This window comes from Drosophila ficusphila, unplaced genomic scaffold (genome assembly GCF_018152265.1).
Source record: "Drosophila ficusphila isolate 14025-0441.05 unplaced genomic scaffold, ASM1815226v1 contig_106, whole genome shotgun sequence".
Classification (NCBI taxonomy): domain Eukaryota; kingdom Metazoa; phylum Arthropoda; class Insecta; order Diptera; family Drosophilidae; genus Drosophila; species Drosophila ficusphila.
This window is the reverse complement of record NW_025063993.1, coordinates 10955876-10976538: the sequence shown is the minus strand read 5'-3', so window position 1 is coordinate 10976538 and position 20663 is coordinate 10955876. Positions and strand designations below refer to the sequence as shown.

At 45.6% G+C, this 20663-nt stretch overlaps 6 protein-coding genes across 10 annotated transcripts; 2 read left to right on the top strand and 4 right to left on the bottom strand.

The window, feature by feature from the left end:
- Window positions 1-759: 759 nt before the first annotated feature.
- On the bottom strand, window positions 760-3144 carry LOC108093026. The gene is made up of 2 exons (XM_017192929.1): window positions 3059-3144; window positions 760-1057 (listed from the first exon to the last, which is right to left on the bottom strand). The coding sequence occupies exons 1-2, from the start codon at window positions 3142-3144 to the stop codon at window positions 760-762; spliced, it is 384 nt and encodes a 127-aa protein (XP_017048418.1).
- A 1306-nt stretch (window positions 3145-4450) lies between these two features.
- Window positions 4451-6834, bottom strand: LOC108093186 (integrin-linked protein kinase). Its single transcript, XM_017193147.2, has 4 exons — window positions 6589-6834; window positions 5969-6134; window positions 5364-5909; window positions 4451-5301 (listed from the first exon to the last, which is right to left on the bottom strand). Exons 1-4 carry the CDS (start codon window positions 6675-6677, stop codon window positions 4756-4758), a joined length of 1347 nt encoding a protein of 448 aa, XP_017048636.1. The 5' UTR covers window positions 6678-6834; the 3' UTR covers window positions 4451-4755.
- Window positions 6835-6916: 82 nt separating this feature from the next.
- LOC108093187 (multifunctional methyltransferase subunit TRM112-like protein) lies at window positions 6917-7703 on the top strand. Its single transcript, XM_017193148.2, has 3 exons — window positions 6917-7104; window positions 7172-7273; window positions 7389-7703. Exons 1-3 carry the CDS (start codon window positions 7027-7029, stop codon window positions 7581-7583), a joined length of 375 nt encoding a protein of 124 aa, XP_017048637.1. The 5' UTR covers window positions 6917-7026; the 3' UTR covers window positions 7584-7703.
- On the bottom strand, window positions 7652-13721 carry LOC108093185. Of its 5 annotated transcripts, none has more exons than XM_017193141.1 (10): window positions 13180-13721; window positions 11670-11778; window positions 11410-11571; window positions 10765-10940; window positions 10208-10585; window positions 9573-9826; window positions 9296-9518; window positions 8525-9049; window positions 8157-8288; window positions 7652-8093 (listed from the first exon to the last, which is right to left on the bottom strand). In XM_017193141.1, the coding sequence occupies exons 1-10, from the start codon at window positions 13251-13253 to the stop codon at window positions 7886-7888; spliced, it is 2241 nt and encodes a 746-aa protein (XP_017048630.1). In that variant the 5' UTR covers window positions 13254-13721; the 3' UTR covers window positions 7652-7885. The 5 variants fall into 5 exon arrangements, with proteins under 5 accessions (XP_017048630.1, XP_017048631.1, XP_017048634.1 ...); XM_017193142.2 differs by having other exon boundaries at window positions 11410-11568; XM_017193145.2 differs by lacking the exon at window positions 8525-9049.
- A 130-nt stretch (window positions 13722-13851) lies between these two features.
- Window positions 13852-15921, top strand: LOC108093069 (dynein regulatory complex subunit 2). The gene is made up of 3 exons (XM_017192981.2): window positions 13852-14138; window positions 14333-15208; window positions 15315-15921. The coding sequence occupies exons 1-3, from the start codon at window positions 13971-13973 to the stop codon at window positions 15840-15842; spliced, it is 1572 nt and encodes a 523-aa protein (XP_017048470.1). The 5' UTR covers window positions 13852-13970; the 3' UTR covers window positions 15843-15921.
- Window positions 15922-16077: 156 nt separating this feature from the next.
- LOC108093071 (uncharacterized oxidoreductase YjmC) lies at window positions 16078-20636 on the bottom strand. Its single transcript, XM_017192983.2, has 3 exons — window positions 20414-20636; window positions 17204-18141; window positions 16078-16747 (listed from the first exon to the last, which is right to left on the bottom strand). Exons 1-3 carry the CDS (start codon window positions 20631-20633, stop codon window positions 16589-16591), a joined length of 1317 nt encoding a protein of 438 aa, XP_017048472.1. The 5' UTR covers window positions 20634-20636; the 3' UTR covers window positions 16078-16588.
- Window positions 20637-20663: the final 27 nt, after the last annotated feature.

Sequence of the window (20663 nt, the reverse complement as noted above, 5' to 3'; positions counted from 1 at the left end):
TTAGACGCTTGAGTAGTGTCTTGTTTACTCTTCGCATTTTTCTTTCGCCACCATTTGTTGCTATTGTTGTTGAGGCTTGACTGATTTTGATAGCACTCGGCTGGTAAACAAACTTTGCCTCAGTGAGCGTTAGAAATTATCACTCGTTGGCCAAGCGAATGGAAGGAAAAATTGCGCTTAGTCGAAGATCAAACAATGGCCGAATTTAACCGGAACAGCAAACAACTGAAATTCGCAACTCAAGCTCAAAACTATTATATTTCCATCCCCATAACGCCGTCGTACCAGTGTCAGAATGCCAAAAATTACAAAGTGTAAAATGCAGAACTACCCATGCAAACTTTTCGAAAAACAAACTCTTACACGTGGAAAAAATTATAATCTTTAAAAGCCTATATATTCTTGTCTATTCTTGTATACAATTTTCACGTATTATTTACCTTCTGGTTTAACTAGATATAATTCTTTCCAAAAATATATATTATTGCTTATATCTACAATAAATCGAATAATTTCTTTAAGTGGTTGGCAGCAATCTGGCACAGATTGTGGCAGTGCGGGCTGGTATTTCTGGCCAACACTTTTCATTGGGTGCTGGTGGCATGTAGAGTAAACTAAGCCAAAAGTGGCGCAGAGTGGAAGGAACCGGGGGGCGGAAGGGGCGAGAGCTAGAGGCGGCGAATGTCAGCAACCTCAATAAAATGTTGCCGTTCGCCGGCATTTCTTCGCTCCCTAGGTCATGATCTGTTTCGTGGGCAGCTATAAATAACAGCCACCGGGAAATGCAATCAAACGGAGCGGTGGAGAGTCGTGGGCCAAAAGGCCGGCACTCGGACTCAGAATCGTACTCAACTTACCCAACAGGATGTCACTGCATCCCGATCCGGAGTGCGAACTCAGCGAGGAGACGTGTCCGTCCGACGGACTTTGGGGCGCTTCCCTCAGCGGACTGCTGGGCGTGGTCGGGGGCGTATTGAGGCAACGCTGGCTGCCCAAAGCTATCGACTGCGGTCCGGTCGGCGATTCAATCTTGAAGTAGCTACCAATCACAGACAGTCTGAAAAAATATGTAAATCAAATATAATAACTAAAATGTTACCTAAAGGTATTACTTATGTTTTAACAGTTTAATTTGTGAATTTAAAATCAAACAAGATATTATATGTCATTTTCAGAATTTTTAAACACTTCTTTGAAGATCGACACATCAAAACACTATTTTCATTTAAAATTTAATTGCCTCGGGTACCTTTTAATTTAATCCATTTATTTCCCTGCCAGAAAGTTTTGCAATTTACCCTGGGCGGCAAATATTTCCAGCTTGAGTTTCCACAATGTCAATGCCAAATGTAATTACAGCGAGCGAAGAGCCTCAATGTTGCTTAAAAATTCAAATAATTATCGTTAGCTCAAGTGGGCCGCACTGGAGCCGAATCCCTTGTTTATTTGCCTCGGACGTTTTCAACTCTTTTCTCTATTTTCCGACCCACTCCGCCACCCGCGCCTCTTTCGTACGTAATTGATTGGAAAAATGGCCATTCATGTTAAGTGCAGGCGGCTATGGCCATTTATTCCAAGAGATATATAGGCTGGTGGGCCAAGGGGGTTGGGGGTGGGAGCTTCTGTATCGGCCATCTCTCTCCTGGCACAATTCTTAACTCGTTTTGCCTCGTAATTGGCCATTTTCCCTAGTTCGGGCCCGGCACAGAATTTATTGAACATCAGCGTTTTGTGGGTGGAGGAAACACCCTCGAGAACGTCCAGTTTGCCGCCCACTTTGATCGATAGTTTGGCTGTGAAATTTTTTTTTGAAATTGAAGAGGACTTTGTTTGCTTTACCGGTTCTTAAAGCGGCTATAGAGATTTATTGCACTTGCAACCGAAGTTGATGGCACCAGGTATTAAGAGCAACAAATCCAGCTGGCCGTAAAAATCAAGTATACGCAATCTGCATTACTCATACGCCCTGTGGCTTAAGCCAAAACCAAAGCCAGTGCTTGCGGCAAAGGGAAAAAAATCAATAGATGCTTTGCATGTGCCGTCTTCTTGCCTTCTCCCTTCACATCCTGCGGCTGCTTTCGCATTTCCACATGTCCTTTTTGTGTATTTTTTTTTTTTTTTTTCTTGCCTTTCTCACTTTGTGGCTGCTGCTGATGCTGTTGCCTGTCATTGCATTTAGTTGCTATTTCCCTGTGTGAGTAGTTTGCCTTTACAATATTTCCACGTTGTTATGCACTTCACACAAGTGGAAGACACTTGGGTCTGCTGTTACTGTTGTTGTTGTTGTTGCTGCTGATGTGTTCCTGCTGCTTATATTGTCACAATATTTTCGCTTTTCAATGCGCCGCTCGAAAGCACAAGTGAAATATTTGCCCATGTGGCATTTTAGTTTGGCAAGGAGCCCTCTTCCATTTTCTTCGTGCTGTCTATTGTGCTGAAATCTGCAAAATGGAACTTTTGATTTATTCAGCCGCACATCGATCGCTTTAAGGATGCGTTTTTTTTCCCTTCCTTAGAAGTGCCTGCCTGTGTGGAGTAAATCTCATCATTTGCTATGCACTGTCGTCGTTTATTTCCATCCGCCTGCCATGTAATTTTCACATTTTTACTCATCAACGCCAACGTCATCTCCATGAGATGACTTGCCGCTAGGTCCCATTCTCCTCCCCCTTCTCCTCCGCCTCCCACATTCGCCCATTGTGTGGGCGTGGCTTGCCGGCAAGAGCGGTAGCAGCAACAACAATGACCACGGCTGCAACACAGCAGATGCTGCCAGCAACTGCGGCTTTTGTGTGTGAAGGAAGTAGGTTAGTGGCTCACTCGTCAGCCAAATGAATGATGGAGTAACTGCGGCAAACTGTGCCTGAAAAGTTCCCATTCTCCTTTGTTTCTCCTCCGTTTTTTTCCGTTTTATCCCGGGCAATTGTATGGTTAATTGAAATAAGAGATACAAAAAAAGAAAAAAAAACAAGAACGCATAAAAAAGTGAAAGCCACCCCTTTGGCTCAGGTGTGGTCATTAAATGGGGCATGTGTGCGCACTATTTATAAGCACTAACCTGGTTTTGGTCGGCTGCTCTGGCTCCGGATTCTGCGGCTCCTCGGCGATGATGTGATTCAAACCCGTGGTGTTTGAATACTCCATGGATTGCCGGCCCTCCAAGGGGCTGGCTGTTTTTCCGAGCTGTCACTAAAATACATTTAAGCAGCTGCACCACCAATTCCAGGCCGAACTAAAAATTATCGCGAGCCTTCGAAGTGAAAGTATCTGGATCGGCTTTATGCGTTGCGCCTAAAAGATGCCACTGAATTTTTTCACTTTCACTGCATCACGTTGAGTTGTTGGTGTGTGGGTGAGTTTTTTATTCGAAGCTCTGAGTTTTCTTTAAATTTTTTATTATTTCACGTGAGCACTTCACTGTTCCGAATTTATTGGATGTTTCCTCGTTTAGGGGGACTCCGTTGCGGAAATGCTCCTGCCGTTTGGCTGGCTGCCGTCATAACTGGCGTGGAATACTGTAAATCGGCTTTTGGCCACTGCAGTTTTGCCGTTTTTCCGTTTTAGCCCGTGCGGAGACCGAGCGACCAGCCTCTGGGCCCGAAAAGCGCCGACGACTACGACAGCGACAGGACGACGGCGACAACAAAATGCAGCAAAAAACTTTTTAAAGCTGCAGCAGCAACAGCAACAGCAACGGCGAAGGCAAAGGCAACAAAAAAGGACCTGCCACAGGATGTGAGGCAAGAGCGAGCCAGCAAAACAATCACATGGCTCGGTGCAAGCTTGCCGCAGCAACAACATTCTGGCCCGAATAAAGCGTTGCCGCAAAAACATAAACAGAGAGCCACCAGCCGGTGAGAGCCGGGCCAAAAGAGAGTGCGGAGAAAGGCTGAGAAGTGTGATTTCAACATAGAAAAAATTCTAATGCTTAATAAAAATATTGCACATTTTTATATTTTCAATCTCTCATATAAAATATTTTTACCTTTCTCTCAATGAAATGAAAATAATGTGGAAGAAAAGAGGGTACAAAATATAAGAAAAAAAGAACAAATTCAAATACATAAATTTCTTTTTTGTCTAACCGGAAAAGAAAATGCTAGTGCCATTAAACGATTTCAAGCAGAACATAGAAAAGTAAATCTTTCGCATGGTAAATAATATTTTTAAGCAATTGCAATAACTTTTCCTAAGCTCTCGCAGCGATTTTCTCACGCCGGCGCTCTCTGGTTAAAGTGGCGAGTTCGCTCTGCCCACGCGAGCTGCACAAAATCGCGTGCATGAAATGGAAACCAGGTCAGGGCCGCCTTGCTCACGTTACCCGACCCGCTGCGCTCCTGCATTGCCACCCACTCCGGCGAAAAGCTCTCGTGTTGTTCTGCTTCTCAGCGAACAAGCTCTTTGGATCAAAGCTCGCACTCGTGCCGCCTCTTCAAAGGTACACAATCCGTTTAATTAATTAGTAACAAATATATTTCTGTATAAATACGTTCCTAAAGGTTATCGAACTTAAATTGTACGACAAAATCGAGCACCCGCACTAAACATCGAGGGAAAATCAGAAGTAGAAAACAGTGAGACACAGAAACATAAATTCAAGGCATTGCAGTCGCCCCTGCTTGCCATTTCGGTACGGTTTTCGGTTAGGCTCAGTTAGACAAAGATAACACAAAGTAGTAATTACAATTAGTTGGCAAAACGAAGGTTTCTCAAGGCACATTTTGGCTTGGCATCTATTGATTTTGCTCCTTCCTTTCAGCGCCTCATCTTCTCCAGAATGGGCACTACCATGTCGAATTTGGGCCGCTTGCCGGGATCCTCGTTCATGCAGATTGCGATCAGCTTGGACATGTGCGACGAAGTGCCTGGCGGGATTTTGACCCGCAGTCCCTCCAACGCGATCTTCATGCCGCACTCCATGGGCGACCACTCGGCGAAGGGCACTTCGCGCGTGGTCAGCTCCCAAATGAGTATGGCAAAGCTCCACATGTCGCAGGCCTCCCAGTTTCGATCCGCCTGCTTGCGCTGCAGTGCCTCCGGCGACATCCAAGCCGGCTGGTAGATGCGTCCCTTCTCCTGGAACGAGAACTTGGCGTCGCCCATGTTGATTCTCGCCGTCAGATCCTCGTCGATCATCACGTGATGACTGTTCAAGTGATAAGTGGGTATGATGCGCTCCAGCGAGTGCAGGAACGCCATTCCCCTGGCAACGTCTAAGGCGAAGCTAACCGCCTGGCTTGTGTCCACCACCACACCAGTGCCTCCATGGAGCAAATTAAACAGCGAAGAACGTGGCATAAACTGTAAGAAAAATATATTTAACGTTTTACATTATTATAGAAAAATCTTTTGTTGAAACTCACCTGACTTATGGTCACTAGATTAGGTGGCGAATTGCAAGCTCCAATGATTGGCAAAATGTTGGGATGCGAGAATATACGCAGCTTGGGGAACTCCTCGTTAAAGTCTCGAGATATGCGAGAGGTGCATTGGCGCACAGAAAGGATCTTGGCCACCACATCGTTCTTTTGCCAGCGACCTCGCCAGGTTTCCCCCGATGGCGTAACCGAGAGCTTGGTGTGCAGATCCAAATCTCCCATGCTGATGCCCTTGAAGCGGGAAAGGGTGGCATCCCGCGATCTCGTCTTCAAGCCCTGCCAGCTCTGCTCCTTGAAGCTGATCACCTTCACCTCCCGGCCGCTCTTCTCCACAATATCCTGCAGCCTCTTGGCCAGACTAGGCTTGGCCTTGTCGATGGGCGTGTGCCCGTCCTTGTTGGCGATTCCCACTTGGGCTCCCGCATTAAGCAGATCTTCGCAGATCATGTCATAACCCCAGAAGCAGGCATAATGCAGGGGCGTGTTTCCGTGCTCGTTCACCGCATTCACATCAGATCGTTCTTTAATCAGCTGAAGTGGTAAGTATGTTTATCGTAAGAAATTACTGATTGGATTATGCGTTATCTCACCATCTGGACCACTTCGCGATGGCCATGGGCTGCCGCCAAATGGAGTGGGATGTCGTCTCCGAGATTGGTGGCGTTCACACGAGCTCCGCGCTGCAGCAAAGTCTCCACCAGCTTGGCATGTCCTTCCTTGGCCACCCAATGCAACGGACTGAAACCATGGTCGTCTCTAAAAAAGGAAAATATTAATAAGTTAGTCAACAGAATTCTAGTTTAATTTAGTAGTTGAAAATTAAATAAATTTTTTCAGTCTTTATTTAAAGGATCAGATTGGATTCATTTTTGCCGGAATATCCCCGTTCTAAGAAAAATATAGGAGGTATGGAAATATTTAGAAATCAATGTGTGGGAAGCAGGTTTTATGCTCGCAATATGCACACATGCAAATACAAACATACATCAATATATTTTTGATTCGTCTGTTTACACAACACAAGAATAAATCATGACGTCACTGAGACTTGAAAGACCCTCAAAATCTTGGGCGTACAAAAATTCGATGACTAAATGGTGATTCCTTGGAAGGGAAGTTTGCAACTCTACATGTAAACTTTCTTAGTAACACTCCCTTGAGCAGCTCGGAAGTACTCGTTTTGTTAGTTAGTCACTTGTTTTAGTTTTACCCCAAATTGTTGTCGTTCTCCGTTTCATCCAACCATAGGCGCACTTGAATCGAGTTGCCCTCGCGGCACCAGTGGAATATGTCCTCCATTTTTATGCCTTACGCCTTTATTCCGCTCTCAGTCACTGATTTTAAAGGTTTGCCAACCTAAATTACATCTAGAAACGGCTAAAAACTGTTAAAATGCGACAGTTGTGAGAATTTCTAATTGAAAAATTTCAGCGGTGTGACCGTTCGGAATAATAACCAATCGGCTCGCGTTGCCAACTTCTTGGAAACATCGATATATGATAGTAAACATATCGATATTGGTTCTTAACGTGAATGGCAACTTTTCAAAGAAGAAGAAGGAACACAACGTGCACCGCAAAGATTTTATTCAAAAACATTTTATTGTTATTGAAGAACTTGCCTAAATCAGAAAAGCTAAAGCAACAAAATGAAACTGAGCACTTACAACTTTCTTACCTCGATGGCCATCAAAGGAGTGAAAGTAGGTTTCCCCCTAAAACTGACGGTGAGTTCTGGAATCTTTTTGGGATGTATTGATTGTTTCATGGATTAACATATGTTTATTTCCCCAGATAAACAAAAAGGAAGTGGTGGAGAGCGAGTTTAATCCAACGTTTGTGGAGCGAATTTTGCCAAAACTGGACTGGTCGGCGGTTTATGGAGCTGCGCAAGTGGTAAGTGTTATTTGTTATATTCAAGGGTCTCTATAGCCAGTGACTACTGTGAATTTTTCAAGTAGCTTTCATTTAACATTTTAAAATAACACCCTTAAATTTTGTTCTTAAATAGGCGGAACTCACAGACGACATACCCCCCACACAGCCAGAAAACATTGGCGATAATGAGCTGCTCCTACAGAAACTCCACCATCTGCTATTCGAGATTGACGTACTCGAGGGTCAACTGGAGTGCCCGGAAACAGGACGTGTTTTCCCCATCACCGATGGCATACCCAACATGCTCCTCAACGAGGACGAGGTCTAGGTCCGCCCATTCATGCTTTTCTGTACCATAATCCCTCTCCAGACGCGCATTATTATTAAGTTAGCTTGTTAGTTTTAATGTCTGTTTATTTACCAGTTACTAAAAAATAATTGGAGCTTGGATGGAATGTGAATTTTTTCGGGGTGTTGAGATCTACGAGGTTTTTGGGGAAGAGCAAAAAACACTTTACGACACATATAAATGGCAAGTCTAAACTTCTGGAGGGGTGTGCTCGGCTAGTTACAAGTTTCATCTCGTTTTCTTTGGCACTCAGGGGGAGATTCGAGATCGGGTGCTCCCTCCTAGTTGCATTTAATGTTGGGACTTTTGTTGCTGCCTTGGGCGTAAATGCTGCCCTTGGCCAATCCAGACTGGGCGCCCTTGCAGAGTTCCGAGTTCCTGCCCGTGGCTTTGTAGCTTCGATCTGCCAAGAGACTGGCATCCGGGCCTTGGGTGGCCTGCTTCTGGAGCAGTTTCGTATTGGGTCCATTCCAGGTGACATAGTCGGCTCTGCGGAGAAAGAAGTTCGGTTTCTGGATTTTTGTTATTTAATATTAAAAGTTTATTACTCACAGTAGAAGATTTTCATCTGCGCCTTTGCTGAGCTGCGAATTGGGTCCCATACTGGCCATACGTTCGATGATGGATTGAAATTCCGTTGACTCCGAGTTTTGGGAGTTGCCAAAGCCAGAGTGCTGGCGATGCCTAGTGGAAAAAGTAAGGATATCTTTACTAAAAGATGAAATTTAATAAATCGTAAAGAAATGAGCTTTAGGCATGCCAAAAAAAATAAAATCGGTTCAAAGGAGTAATTCAAACTGGTCTCCTTCCTACGATCCATGCAAAATCCTTGTCAAACGCATGCGCAAACGACTGACTCGAAAACTACTTAGCGAAACGGTAACGGAAACGGTATCGGTATCGGGTCAAAGCGGGCATACTTCAGTGAATCGGTTTTGGTGCGAGCGCGACTTTCGAATGCGGCTGGCCCCCTCGCGATGGATGAGGAGTTGGACTGGGCCGACGAGGCCAGCGATGAGGACGTCATTGATGCGGAGTAGGAGGAGTAGGAGCTAGCATTCGAGGAGCCATGCAGGTAGCTGCCGATGCTGTAGTTGTTCGTGTCGCTGTTGCCATAATGGTTATAGCCATGGCCGCTCTTGGCCAGGATGCTCTTGGTGGTGAGGCGTTCGTAGCTCTTCTGCCGGATGTCGGGTGAGTGTGCGGGTGAGGCGTATGAATGCGATGAGGATGCACTCGATATGGATGACAGATGCGTGGGCAGTTTCTCCTCCGCGGTGGGCGTTGGCGTGGGTGTGGGCGTGGCCTGGGCCAAAATGATCTGGGTGGTGAACGTCGATGGTGTGGTGACATTGATCGATGGCATTATGTGGCGCTTGTGCGGTGGCTTCGACTTGGATGCGGATGCAGATGCGGATGAGGAGGTGGCCTCCACATTGAGCAGGCTGCATGATCGAGTGGCGCAAAGCAAGCGGACAGTGTGGTTTTTGATTTATATTCGGGGGTTTAGTCAGAGGCGGAGGCAGCAACAAAAGTTCACAGAGAAAATAGGCAGTCGATTAACAAACGGATAAAGCGGCGGGCCAAAAAGAGAGAAAAGTGGTTCAGTGGTTGTTGGGTGGGAAAGCAGGTTGCAACGACCTTCAAAGGTTTGGGCTTTGAGGTGGGAAAGGGTTAAAGGCAAAAGCTACCTCTCTTTAGTGGAACCATCCACTTGCTCGACTCCTGTGGTTTTAGCCAGCTCAAGATGTTTCGGATTCGAAGGAGCCTGCTTCTGGGCCCTCTGCTCATCCTCGTCCTGGACAATCTGCAGGATCTGGGTGGCACGATCCTCAGCATAGTTAACCGACTCCAAAGCCATCAGTATTATGCGCTCCGCAATTTGCGGGTACTTCTCCTTGAGCAAAGTTTGCACTGAAAGTGATAGGGAATTGCAATAAAGGATCAACATATACTTCTTATACCCACTTTTGGTTTTCTCCTCCTCTGTATATTCCTTGGGTCTCAGAGGTATATGTACTGTACCCTGATCCCCGGCAGCCTGCTGATCTTGATTCAACTCCGGTGGGCGATTGTTGGGTCTGTGTGGCTGTTGCATTTCGCGTTTCGTATATCCCAGGGAAATCAACTTTTCCGAGGCAAACTGCACATTGTTATCCGCATTGGCCAGGATATCCAGGAGCAACTCTTCGTCCGCCTTGGGAAATATGTTTTTCATATATCTGAGGGCGGAGTAAAGTTTGTGTTAGCCAAACTATATAATTATTTGGGTACACAGCATACAACAAATAGATTCTGAATAAATGTGAATTTAAAGGTTAAAAATGGAAGCGATCCAGTTCAATAGGTGTTTTTAAATGCTCACATAAATATGACTGTAAAAAGCTATCTTTCTTAGAAAAAGTATGGAGTTATAAAGTCAGAAATAAATAAGAAAATGTAAATAATAAATTAAGTAAAAAGCGGACACTGAGACCCGAGAAAACGTATATTATCCGCAAATGTAGTGTTTGTTTTTGATCTTCGTCTTCCACGAAACTAAGTGGACATAACTTTCAAATTGTTTCTACTGATTCTCTTCCTAATGAAAACAATCATCGAACCTCAGTTTCATCTTGGGCGAGGAGTGCGGTTTGGGCGAGCTGCGCCACTGGGGCGATCCGTGCAGAGCCGGCGGAATAGCGGAGCCCGGCGGCAGGACCATCTGATGGCCATGACCTAGTGGACCGGCTGGACCGCCTGGACCGCTCTGCACACTCACGAGACTACCGAAGCGTCCGCCGGGCAGAGGACTGGCCGTGCGCGAGGTGCGACGACTAGCCACCGTGTCCGGACGACGCGCCGGTGGCGTCATGTAGAAGGCGGAGCCGCTGTGGAAGAGGTGCCTCTGCGAGGGCGGCGTCACGAAGGGACCGGGCATGGTCACCGGGTGCTTCTCCACCTGCAGCGCACTGATGACGACGGCCTCGCTGTTATAGTAGCTGTTAGCGGGTTAGTAAGCGTGGGATTAGTGGTGGTAGCGGTGGCAGTCGTGGGGTTAGACAGGTGCAATAAGCAGCGATAGGCGGCATGTGAGGAGACAGAGATGTAGTACGCGGATTAGTGGGTATTAGCACACTTGGCACACAAGCTGGGGATCAGTCAGCCGCCATCTCTTTACCGCTTGAGCAGCAGGCGAATGTGGTTCTCGCCGGCGGTGGGGAACATGTTCTGGATTTTGGTCACCACGGCATCTGTTTCCGCCTGGGTGGTGAACGAGGTCTCCTGGATGGTGGAACGCCGCGACATATTGGCTCCCAAACGAGCCCGTTGAAAGGGTAAAGGTGATGACATTTCCTGTGGGCATACAAAAAGTAGAGTAATAAAGTTCATATTTTATTTATAGTAGGTATATTATATCCCTTTGAAGTGGTCTTGAGAGGTCAAAGGTTAATTTGTTTAGTTCTGTATTACATTTCCACTTTTGTTATTAATTGGAATCATTTGTAATTTACTTCGATTACAAAACATACTGTTAACACATATTTAATAATTTGTTTTGCATTTATTTGTTCATTTAATTTAAAATCAAATAGCATGGTTAGCGAAACACATTTTTAAACGTGTTGAATTATGTTTAAATCATGTGGTAATTTTTAATTATGTCGTTCTAAATGAGCCACAAACTTTTATAGCTTTTCTGGCACACTCCCACACACAGTTTCAAGCTCTTAACCACAAAGCACGTACAGTTGATTGACAATTTTGTCTGCCTAGCCACTTTAAACGCTTTTATGTTATTGATTACAATCTATGGGCAACTCACCAAGTGTCCCCTCGAGGAGGCGGATAGCAGCGGACTGGTCGAGACGTTGTGCAGCGTGGGTTGCTGGCGCTCTTGGAAGGCCCGGATGGCGGTCAAGTTGTTGCTGGGATGGACGTGGTACGGCGAGCTGTTGTGCGACGTCTGCGGCTGGCTGACCAACTGCTGCAAGAACGAAAAGAGCAATGGTGCCACAGTGCCAGGTGGCAGGTGGCAAAATCAATAAAACGCAAAGGACAGTGGGGAACAGTGGAGGAGGCTACCTGCAAGGCTATCGACTCCGTGGAGCAGCGCTCGTTCTGCAACTGCCTGTAACTGCGACCGCGCGGATCCTCCAGCTGCATGGCCTTGGTCAAGTAGTTTATGTAATAGCTGGAACGGGAAGAGCGGAATCGAGTGGAAGATGAGCTTGCCGCAAATCAAAGGCCATCAAACGACCTCCCAGCCAGGGCCAATTGAAAGCTCTGGGATTCAGGCCAAGGGTGCATTTTTAAAGCCGGCCGGTTGGTGGTGGTGGTTTGGATTTGTTTTGGATTTGGGTTCGGAATCGTATTCGGATTCGGATTCTGGCCACATGTTGATGGTCCTTGGGGGAAGGCGAAGGCCTTAAAGGTAAAGGGTGAGCGGGTGAGCGGGCAAAAGGGTCTAAACCGAGGCACGTGCCAAGTAGCTGCCAAAAGGCGGAGGCTCAGTCGTCATTTTCATCTCCGTTTGGCAGGCCATCGTGGCTCTGATTTTTGCTGGGATGGCTGGGATGGGGGTGCATGTAGATGGAAAACTCGTCTCCGACTGAGTGGCCTCTTGAATTAACGTATGACAGTCGTTGGGCTCGTTGCTTAATTGCACAAGCCTTTTTATACAAGCGGAGTGGGTATTTATATGAGGCTAAGGAGAAGTTAAAGACCCCGCTGGCATCCAACGACGCGGAAGTGACACAATTTATTCCGCTGAAATGAGGCCAGGTGGAGTGGCTAAGTACTCCTTAGTAGTCCATGGAGAAATGGGTTTATTCCATGAAAAATTATAATTTAATAAAAATAAAAGCTTCAATGTGTTTAAACTGAGTAACAACGAGGAAGAACTCATTTGATAAATTCAGAGGAAACAAATTTATGATAAGAAACGGGAACCCAACAAAATTTGGGTGTCAAAATTGTTTATCTAAAAACTGGAATTTTAAATACATATATTTAAAAGCACTTGCATAAAATGTTTGTAAAATGAGTTCTGAATAAGCTTATCAAACTTAAAAAGCGTGTTATTATAAATAAGTATAAAGATGTTTAACATATAAATGCTTTAAGCTTTTATAACTTTTAGAATTTGTTTACATCAAAGTAAGGTACAACAAAGGACCACATAATAGACCCCACTCCTTTAATGGGTTGGTGAATAAGTAGAGGAAAGGTGTTTAAAAATTAACATTAACTGGCATCGTAAACCGTCGGCTTACTGGGCGCCCACCACCCACTTGGCATTTTAAAATCGCCGTAGTAATCAGTAACGGGCTAAGGCGAACCAAGGCCTCCGCCACCCACTATCCTTCAGGCACCGCCCACCGCCCACTGCCCACCACCCACAATAAGCCAGCCAAGGCAACGGTGGCACGCAAATTTAGCAGCTGCCTCCCGGGGCAACCTATCAAACTTCCCCTGCCTCTCCCCCCTGACTTTCTGGCCTCTAAATCTTCCAGTACAGTCGCATTTCACGACATTGTGGTTAATGCATGCATAAATATTTATGACATCGGGTTTATGTGCACACGCTGCTCACCAATTTCCAGTTGTCTGATCGTATTTGCAGTCCCAACCGGGCGGCATTTTCTGATAGCCACCGGACTCGCTCATTTTCACCGCTTTTCAGATACAGATACGAATACAGATACACAAACACTTGCAGTCGCAGACACGAGATACACGGCACAACGTTTGTTGTTTTATTATTTTTTGCTGAATGTTTATGGACGTTTAAAGTCGCATTCGCAGCTTGTTTGCCGACTGTCTGCAACCCCGAAAAAGTTGGCAGCCAGGAGTGCCCTTGCCACTTATCCTGCGGAGCTTTGTAGTTGCCTTTGCCTTTTGTTGGATGGCTCGGACGAAGGACTCGCAGATTCGGGGGTTGTAACCACCCTCGCCAGCCAGCAGAGTTATTTTTGTTTACAAGGCACTGCCAGCCGGGAAAAAGGACCACAACACACAGCACACAACACACGATGTGGCGTGCCTTTAGTTGGGCGAGTGGGTGGAATTAACTACCCGGAAAGGACTCGCCGTCGAAGGAGTCCTGCCGTTTGGAGCTATAAACAACCGCGCGAGCCAAGCTTTGAGCGTCAACTGAGAAAATCACAGTTAGTTAAAGCTTCAGATGCTGCGCCAAAACCGAAAGAGAGTCTCAGAGAAAGCTCAAATCCAGTGTTGGAACTTACCCGTTGGAAAGCTATTCGGACACTTTGACTTAGCTTTCAAGCAGCACACACTATTCAAATTTTACCTAGCCCACCGAAACCAATAAATTATTTATTATATTTCTTCATTTAATTGAACTGTTGGATATTAAACATCAATATGGATGTTTTGGCTCGCGTAACGCGCATTTCGGCAAACTATCTCGAAGAATTGGAGGAGCAGCCAGAGGATACGGGGCCACCCAAGCTTACGAGGGCCCAAAAGAAGGCAATGAAAAAGGAGGCAAAACGACAGGCAGTGATGGAGGAAAAGCGATTGATTATGCGGGTAATTAAAAGAACATATTAAAAATGCAATAATAATAGATTAATAATAAACAGAAGAATTATACATTACATAGTTTACATAACTCTCTCTCTAATTAGAGACCATCTTTAATTGGTTAGTTAGATGTAAATGTTTATTTAAGATGTATTTTTCTCAATCCAATGAATATTATTATCCGGTTTCATTAATTCCAGGATGCCCTTATGCGTGAATTGGAAATGGGCAAGCGCATGGAGCAGAAGGGCAACGAGGAGTGGCACGAGCTGTGCCGCGAGATCAAGATCAAGGAGCTGAACGAGGAGATGGTGGTGTGGGGCGAGCGGGCGGAGCGGAACATCCAGGCGAAGAGCGACCACATCAAGATGCTCCTGGACGACATGCAGCAGACGCAGGACCAGCACGTGCGCTGCTACAGCAAGACGGTGGAGCTGATCGACCACATCCGCGACTGCTTCCACGTGATGCTGGGCGGGGTGAGGAGCATGTACGACCAGCAGGCGGACGAGATGCTCCGCGACTACTACGAGGAGGTGCGCCGCCGCACCGACGAACTGGATGCCATGCACATGAACTCCGAGAACATCATCCATGCCACGAACATCACCACGCGGGACCAACTCAAGGAGGACTACACCATCTACCTGGAGCAGCGAGACGATCGCGTGAACACGGAAATAGAGAACCGGTTCAAGATTCGGGATCAGATCGTCCGCCGGATGACGCACATGCAGCAGCAACTGAACGAGTTTGTGGAGTCCCTGAGGAGCACCGAACTGGATGCCCACAAGTACGAGAAGATCCACTGGCTGACCGAGCGACAGGAGGCCTTCATGGAGGAGTCGCGCAAGCTGAATGCCGAGGAGTCCAAGTACCTCAATATGCAGGCTGAGCTGCAGCGCGAAATGGTTCGCATGGAGCTGGAGAACAACTCCACCCTGAACGACCTCCGCCTGGAGTTCCAGTACTTCACCAATGTGCGCAAGAAGATCGAGGTGAATCAGGAGATGGACCGGAAAATCACCCACGAGAAGCTGCGTATTCTCACTGGCGAGTGCTACGAGGTGACCAAGGTGAGGTACAAAATCTAATGCAATTCCTATTTTGATTTCTAATGCATCAGGAATACATATCGTAGTAGTTATTTTTATATCTCATTTGAATTCTTTTCAATTCCAGCAAATGGAGAAGCACGTTAAGAGTGGGGAACTGCTTTTGGCCCTTTCAATCACCTGCAGGAAACTGCAGACCGAGGCCGAAAAAGTAATCCTGGGCGGCGAGGTTTTCGACGACACCGAGGTGCAGGTGAATGAGAACTTCAAGTTGCAGACCCTCAACCTGCAGGACCACGTGGACATGACCGAGGACGAGCTCGTGGAGCTGAACAGGAACCTAAGGAACTTCTGGCGTCGTCAGGCGATGGCCGAGGCCCAGAATCTTCTGATGCTCGAGGAGAAGCGCCGCCTGACGGAGGACAACCAGCGCCTGATCGACTTCATCAAGTCCATGAGCGTCACCGAGGATCCCGAGGAGCTGAGAACTGCCATGCACGTGTCCTCCCCAAGCCAGCCAATGCCACCCAAATTGTTCGATACCGCATGCCAGAATTATAAGTCCAAGAAAGTTCTGAGGTCGCCAGTGGCTCACAAGGAGGCCAAGATTGAAGCCCAGGCAACTTTGGCGAATGTCTTGTTAGACTATACGTAGTCCATTGGTCCACAAAATTTGTGAAATGTTTAAATATTAAAATGTTGTGTGTTTGGGTGATGATCAAATCAAAAATTAATTTTAGGTTTCAAATTTAAATGCCAAGTTTGACTAAAATCAAATGAAACAGGTACAAATGCTTGGAATATTTCCAAATATTTCAAAAAGTTTGCGTATACGAGGCTGATCAATATACTATAATTTTCAATACATCCTACACAATAAACTCACACCGTTTGTCAAAGAATATATTTTTTATTTTAACAATTACGTATTTTCTGAACACATAACATGGATATTTTCGAGTGTCAAAATCAATGAATAGATTGTATAGCGCATAGTTACTTTTCTAAAAAGAAATTTAGGCTTCCTTTATACTTAATATAAATGTGCAAACTGCAAGTCTTTACTCTACTATATATGGTTCGTTCGCTAAAAGTCTGCCATAACTCTAAAATGTTAAACACATATAATTAAGATTTTTTAATGAGTAAACTGTTAACTGCCAAATGTGTTTGAGTTATGGCAGACCTCTTCGAAAATAGAAATAGGTTTTAAGGGCAACGCGATGATATGTAACAAACTATAAATCAACAGCAGCGCAAATCAAACTGTTGCGAATATCAATATTTCTTGCAGTGTAAAGTAACATAGTGCTTTGGTCCGTCGAAATGCAGAAGCTTCTCCAGCATATGGCAATGAGTGAGCTTGGCTCCCTAGTTTATATCATATTATTGCACTCTAGTTTAGATAAAGGTCAAAGGCTTGATCTTCAGTTTCTCGGCCAGGTTGGCGCAGGTCTTCAGCTGGTTCTCCAGGTACTGGATACCGCCAGCAGCATCGACCTCGGCCATTCCGTTCTTCTCCTTGTCTCCAGCCAACAGAACAGGCTTGCTGGGATCGGTCTGTGGAAGAAATAATAATAAATATTTGTATAAACATTTAAAACAACAGTAAAGGACGACTGTCCGTCTGTCTGTTTCTATAAAAACTTATAGCCCGAAACCAGAACTTAACAGCCCATAACTTTTTTAAATGATGCCCTATTTTGGATTGTTAAGAAGGATTAATAATTACTCTTGAATCACGAAAACATTTCAAAAAAATCGGACAACTGTATCAAATACCTGCGATAGGTAAGACAGTAAAATTTATATAATTTTTGAAACTCGCCGAAGCTAATTTCCTTTCTTGTTTTTCCAATAAAGTTAATATAGTTAAGATAGAAAGCATAGTACTCTTATGTAATATCGTTATCAACCATGGATCAAATTTAATATGATATTTTAAAATCAGATAAAGAGATTTCTGATAAGATACCGAATGGCATTACATATTTTAATTAAACTGTATCTTCTTACCGGAGTAGCGCCCCTCAGGCGGGAGTTGAAGTCCGTCATGCGCTCCTCGAAGTTGGGGGCGAAGCAGTTGGGATCCACGGCGATGAAAACCTGGCCGAGATCGGCGGCAGAGTCGGCGCCGGCGTGGGTCCACTTCCTGACCTGTGTGGAGTAGTTGGCGCCGGACATCACGCCCGACAGGATGTCCACCATGGCGCCCAGGCCGTATCCCTTGTAGCCGGAGGTCAGCTCGGATCCGCCCAGAGGCATCAGGCACCCGGTGCTGAATCCCAGCTCCGCATCGTTGGTCACAGCGCCACTGGGGTCCTGGGCCCAGCCATCGGGCAGAGGAGCTCCCTTCCTCCGCTGGATCTCGATCTTTCCCACAGCCACGGCGGTGGTAGCCATGTCCAGGAGGAACTTGTCGCCATTGGTGGCGTTGGCGCCCAGGGACAGGGGATTGGTGCCCAGGGCAGCCTCCTTGGCGCGAGTGGGCGCCATCAGGGGAGAGGTGTTGGTCATGGACATGCCCACCAGACCCTGCTCCATGGCCCTGATGGCATACCAGCCGGCCATGCCGTAGTGGTTCGATCCCTTGGCACAGACCCAACCGACACCCACAGTCTTGGCCTTCTTGATGGCCAGGTCCATGCAGTAGTTGCCCACCACGGCGCCCAATCCGTTCAGACCATCCACCCAGGCGGTGGCGGGGGTTTCCTTGAGGATCTGGGGAACGGCTCCGCCATCCGTGGAGTTGATGGCCAGATCGTTGATGTACATCTCCAGGCGGTTCATGCCGTGGCTGAAGTGTCCGCGGTGATCGGCGGCCACCAGGAGATCCGCCTGGGCTTCGGCATGAGCCTGGGGAACCTTCACCGCCTTGAAGCAGTCGATCATGAAGCGACGCGACTCGGCGACGGCCACAAGTTTCGGGGCAGCAGAGCTCATGGTGCGGCTATCTAAAAGGTTTTGGTTTTGGGTTTACTTTGGAATTTATATAGTAAGTTGATCCAATTTCAAAGCGAGGAACGTGTGCGTTCGGATTCGCGGCGTTTGAGCGACTGGAGGCGAAACCCATCGAAATGGTGCGAGGCAGCCGAAGCGGACTTCTAATTGTTCTGGCAATCTCTCACTCATACCACAAAAAAAACCCTAGACGGTTGGAAACTACCCAAAGGGGGCTCTATATGCTCTATCTGCCGTTGTTTATTTTTGCTTTTTGGCAAACTCGAATTTCGAGAAGCGAATATGCTTATCGACATTATGTTTGTGGGGTTCCAACTGGGTTCTTGAGGTTCCTGAGGAGTTCTCTACCTGAAAAGTATATAATCGAAACGCAATCTCTCAGAACGTCTAGCGCGTGCTTATAAATTTCATTTCTGTCGCCTCTGCCTCTCTATATGTTTTCTATTATAGGGGGCTCGCGAGTCTATATACACTCATTACTTATTCACTCGCCGCTTATTTATTATTCGTGCGCGAGTATTTCAAGTTATTCGTGATGCTTGTGTGGGTAGAGTATCTGCGTGTGCCTGGTAATGACCTTGAACTTGTGGAAACTATTCCCGTACTTTGAAATTGAGGCGTTGGAATGAATGGCAAGTGATCGAGTTCATAGGAAAGTGACGGTCTAGGGCATTTCAATTTGGGTTCATTTACTCGACGGATTATTAGGGGAAAGTGGGTGGTGGGTGGTGGTTGGGGAAGGGGCGTGGTTCCATCTATAGCGTATAATTTTGTTGACCTTACACAACGAAAGCGAGTGTGACAGATGGGCACATGACACCAACACAGGCAAACAGCTAACACCCAATTAAGTTGATGGGTTTACGAGCATTATCTTATCGGAGCCCAGTCAGCCCACTCCAAAGAGATTGAAATGGGGGAAAAATGCTAAAATAATTAAAGGAACTGTTGTAAGACGGTATTTATTATAGTTAATAAATTGTTGGGTTGTTTAAGTACGGAACAAATAAAAGGTAGTTAAATTTGTGCTTAAGTCTTAAAAGTGAAACAGCTGAAATACTTAAGTTAAGATTGTGCCTATACATTAATAACAGTTATTTCTAGTTAATGTTTACTTTGGCTCTTGGAAATTGGGCAACTTTAAATGGTTGTTTATTTGAATTTAGGTACACAGGTAGATTTCAAGCTCTAAAATATCGTAAAGTTTATTTCACAACCAAACCTAATAGTCTTTCCTAAATAAATTAAACACGACTTGCCTTTTTTTTCTCAGTTATAAAATATAAATAGCCAACGCCCCATCTGCTAATTATTAAATATTTGCCAGCTTCAGAGCATTTCTCCATCGTTCGTCCCCTAATCTTATCACGTTTAGCTTACTATATAGTCCAAAATACATTTGTTGAGCTTCGGGGGTCTGGCCCTAATCAATCTGGAGTAGACGAGTACATTAAATAATAATAAACAACGACGGTTGGGTTTAGGTAAACAAGTTTTATGACCGATTCGCTGCGCTCATTAACACCTTTTTTGATAAATGACAGAAAAATGATCGATCCGTGCGTTTGCAGCGGGTGTTAACATGATAAAAGGCAATTGAAATGAAACCAGTTCCTAAATTGCTCTTTATTTTTGCAACAAAAGGAAGAGTCAGTGCTTAATGAGCTCCCACCGAGGCAATCAAAAAGTGATTAGTAAATAAATGCAAGGCAGACCAACCGACGCCTTCATTCCCAGTTCCACTTCGATTCCTGTTATTGTTTTTATCGTTAATTAAAAAAGCCAGTCCCCTTTTTTTTTTTTATAAAACCGGCACTTGTTTGCCAGTTCGCTTTTTGGGGGCTGTGCTTGGTTGTCAAAAGAGAAACATTTGTTTTAATTATAAACGTCTATAAAATTTAGCAGAGCGTGTGGGTGTCATTATGAGAAAATTTTGCACAAAACCGGCAAAATTATGAGATAAAAAAATTCCGATTGAAGCCAAATTTTTAAGCGACAGTGTTGTCATCCTTTTGGAAGCTTACCAAACAATAAAAAACTTGGGACAATTTTAATGCCGAAACAAATTTTTATAGGTCCCTAAACTAAATCTATTTACAACCTTTTCTTATTAAATGCCGTTAAAAAGGTTGAATCGGTTCCAACCGGTTAACGTTTTTTGTTTCCGTTGCGGCTTGAATGCGTGACTCAAATTCGCAAGCCTGCCGCCGCATAATAAATCACCGACTGCACGCGCAATTTGCATAAATAGAGTTTTGAACTTACCGCTGGCATTTGCAATCGTGTTTGGCGCCTGCGCAGCTGCTGCCGCTGTTGTTTTTATTGTTTTGCTGGCCAAAAGTGCAGAGTGACGCCCACAGGTGTGCAAATGCAATTGGCGCCTTTGAAGCTGCGGCAAAAACCGCCAATTGGAGCCCGAAGTGTGGGCGTAAACATCGCAGCTGACCGCCGCAACTGATCGTCGGAGCAATGTCAACGCAGTCATGACGACAAATAAGGTAACGCACAAAAAAAG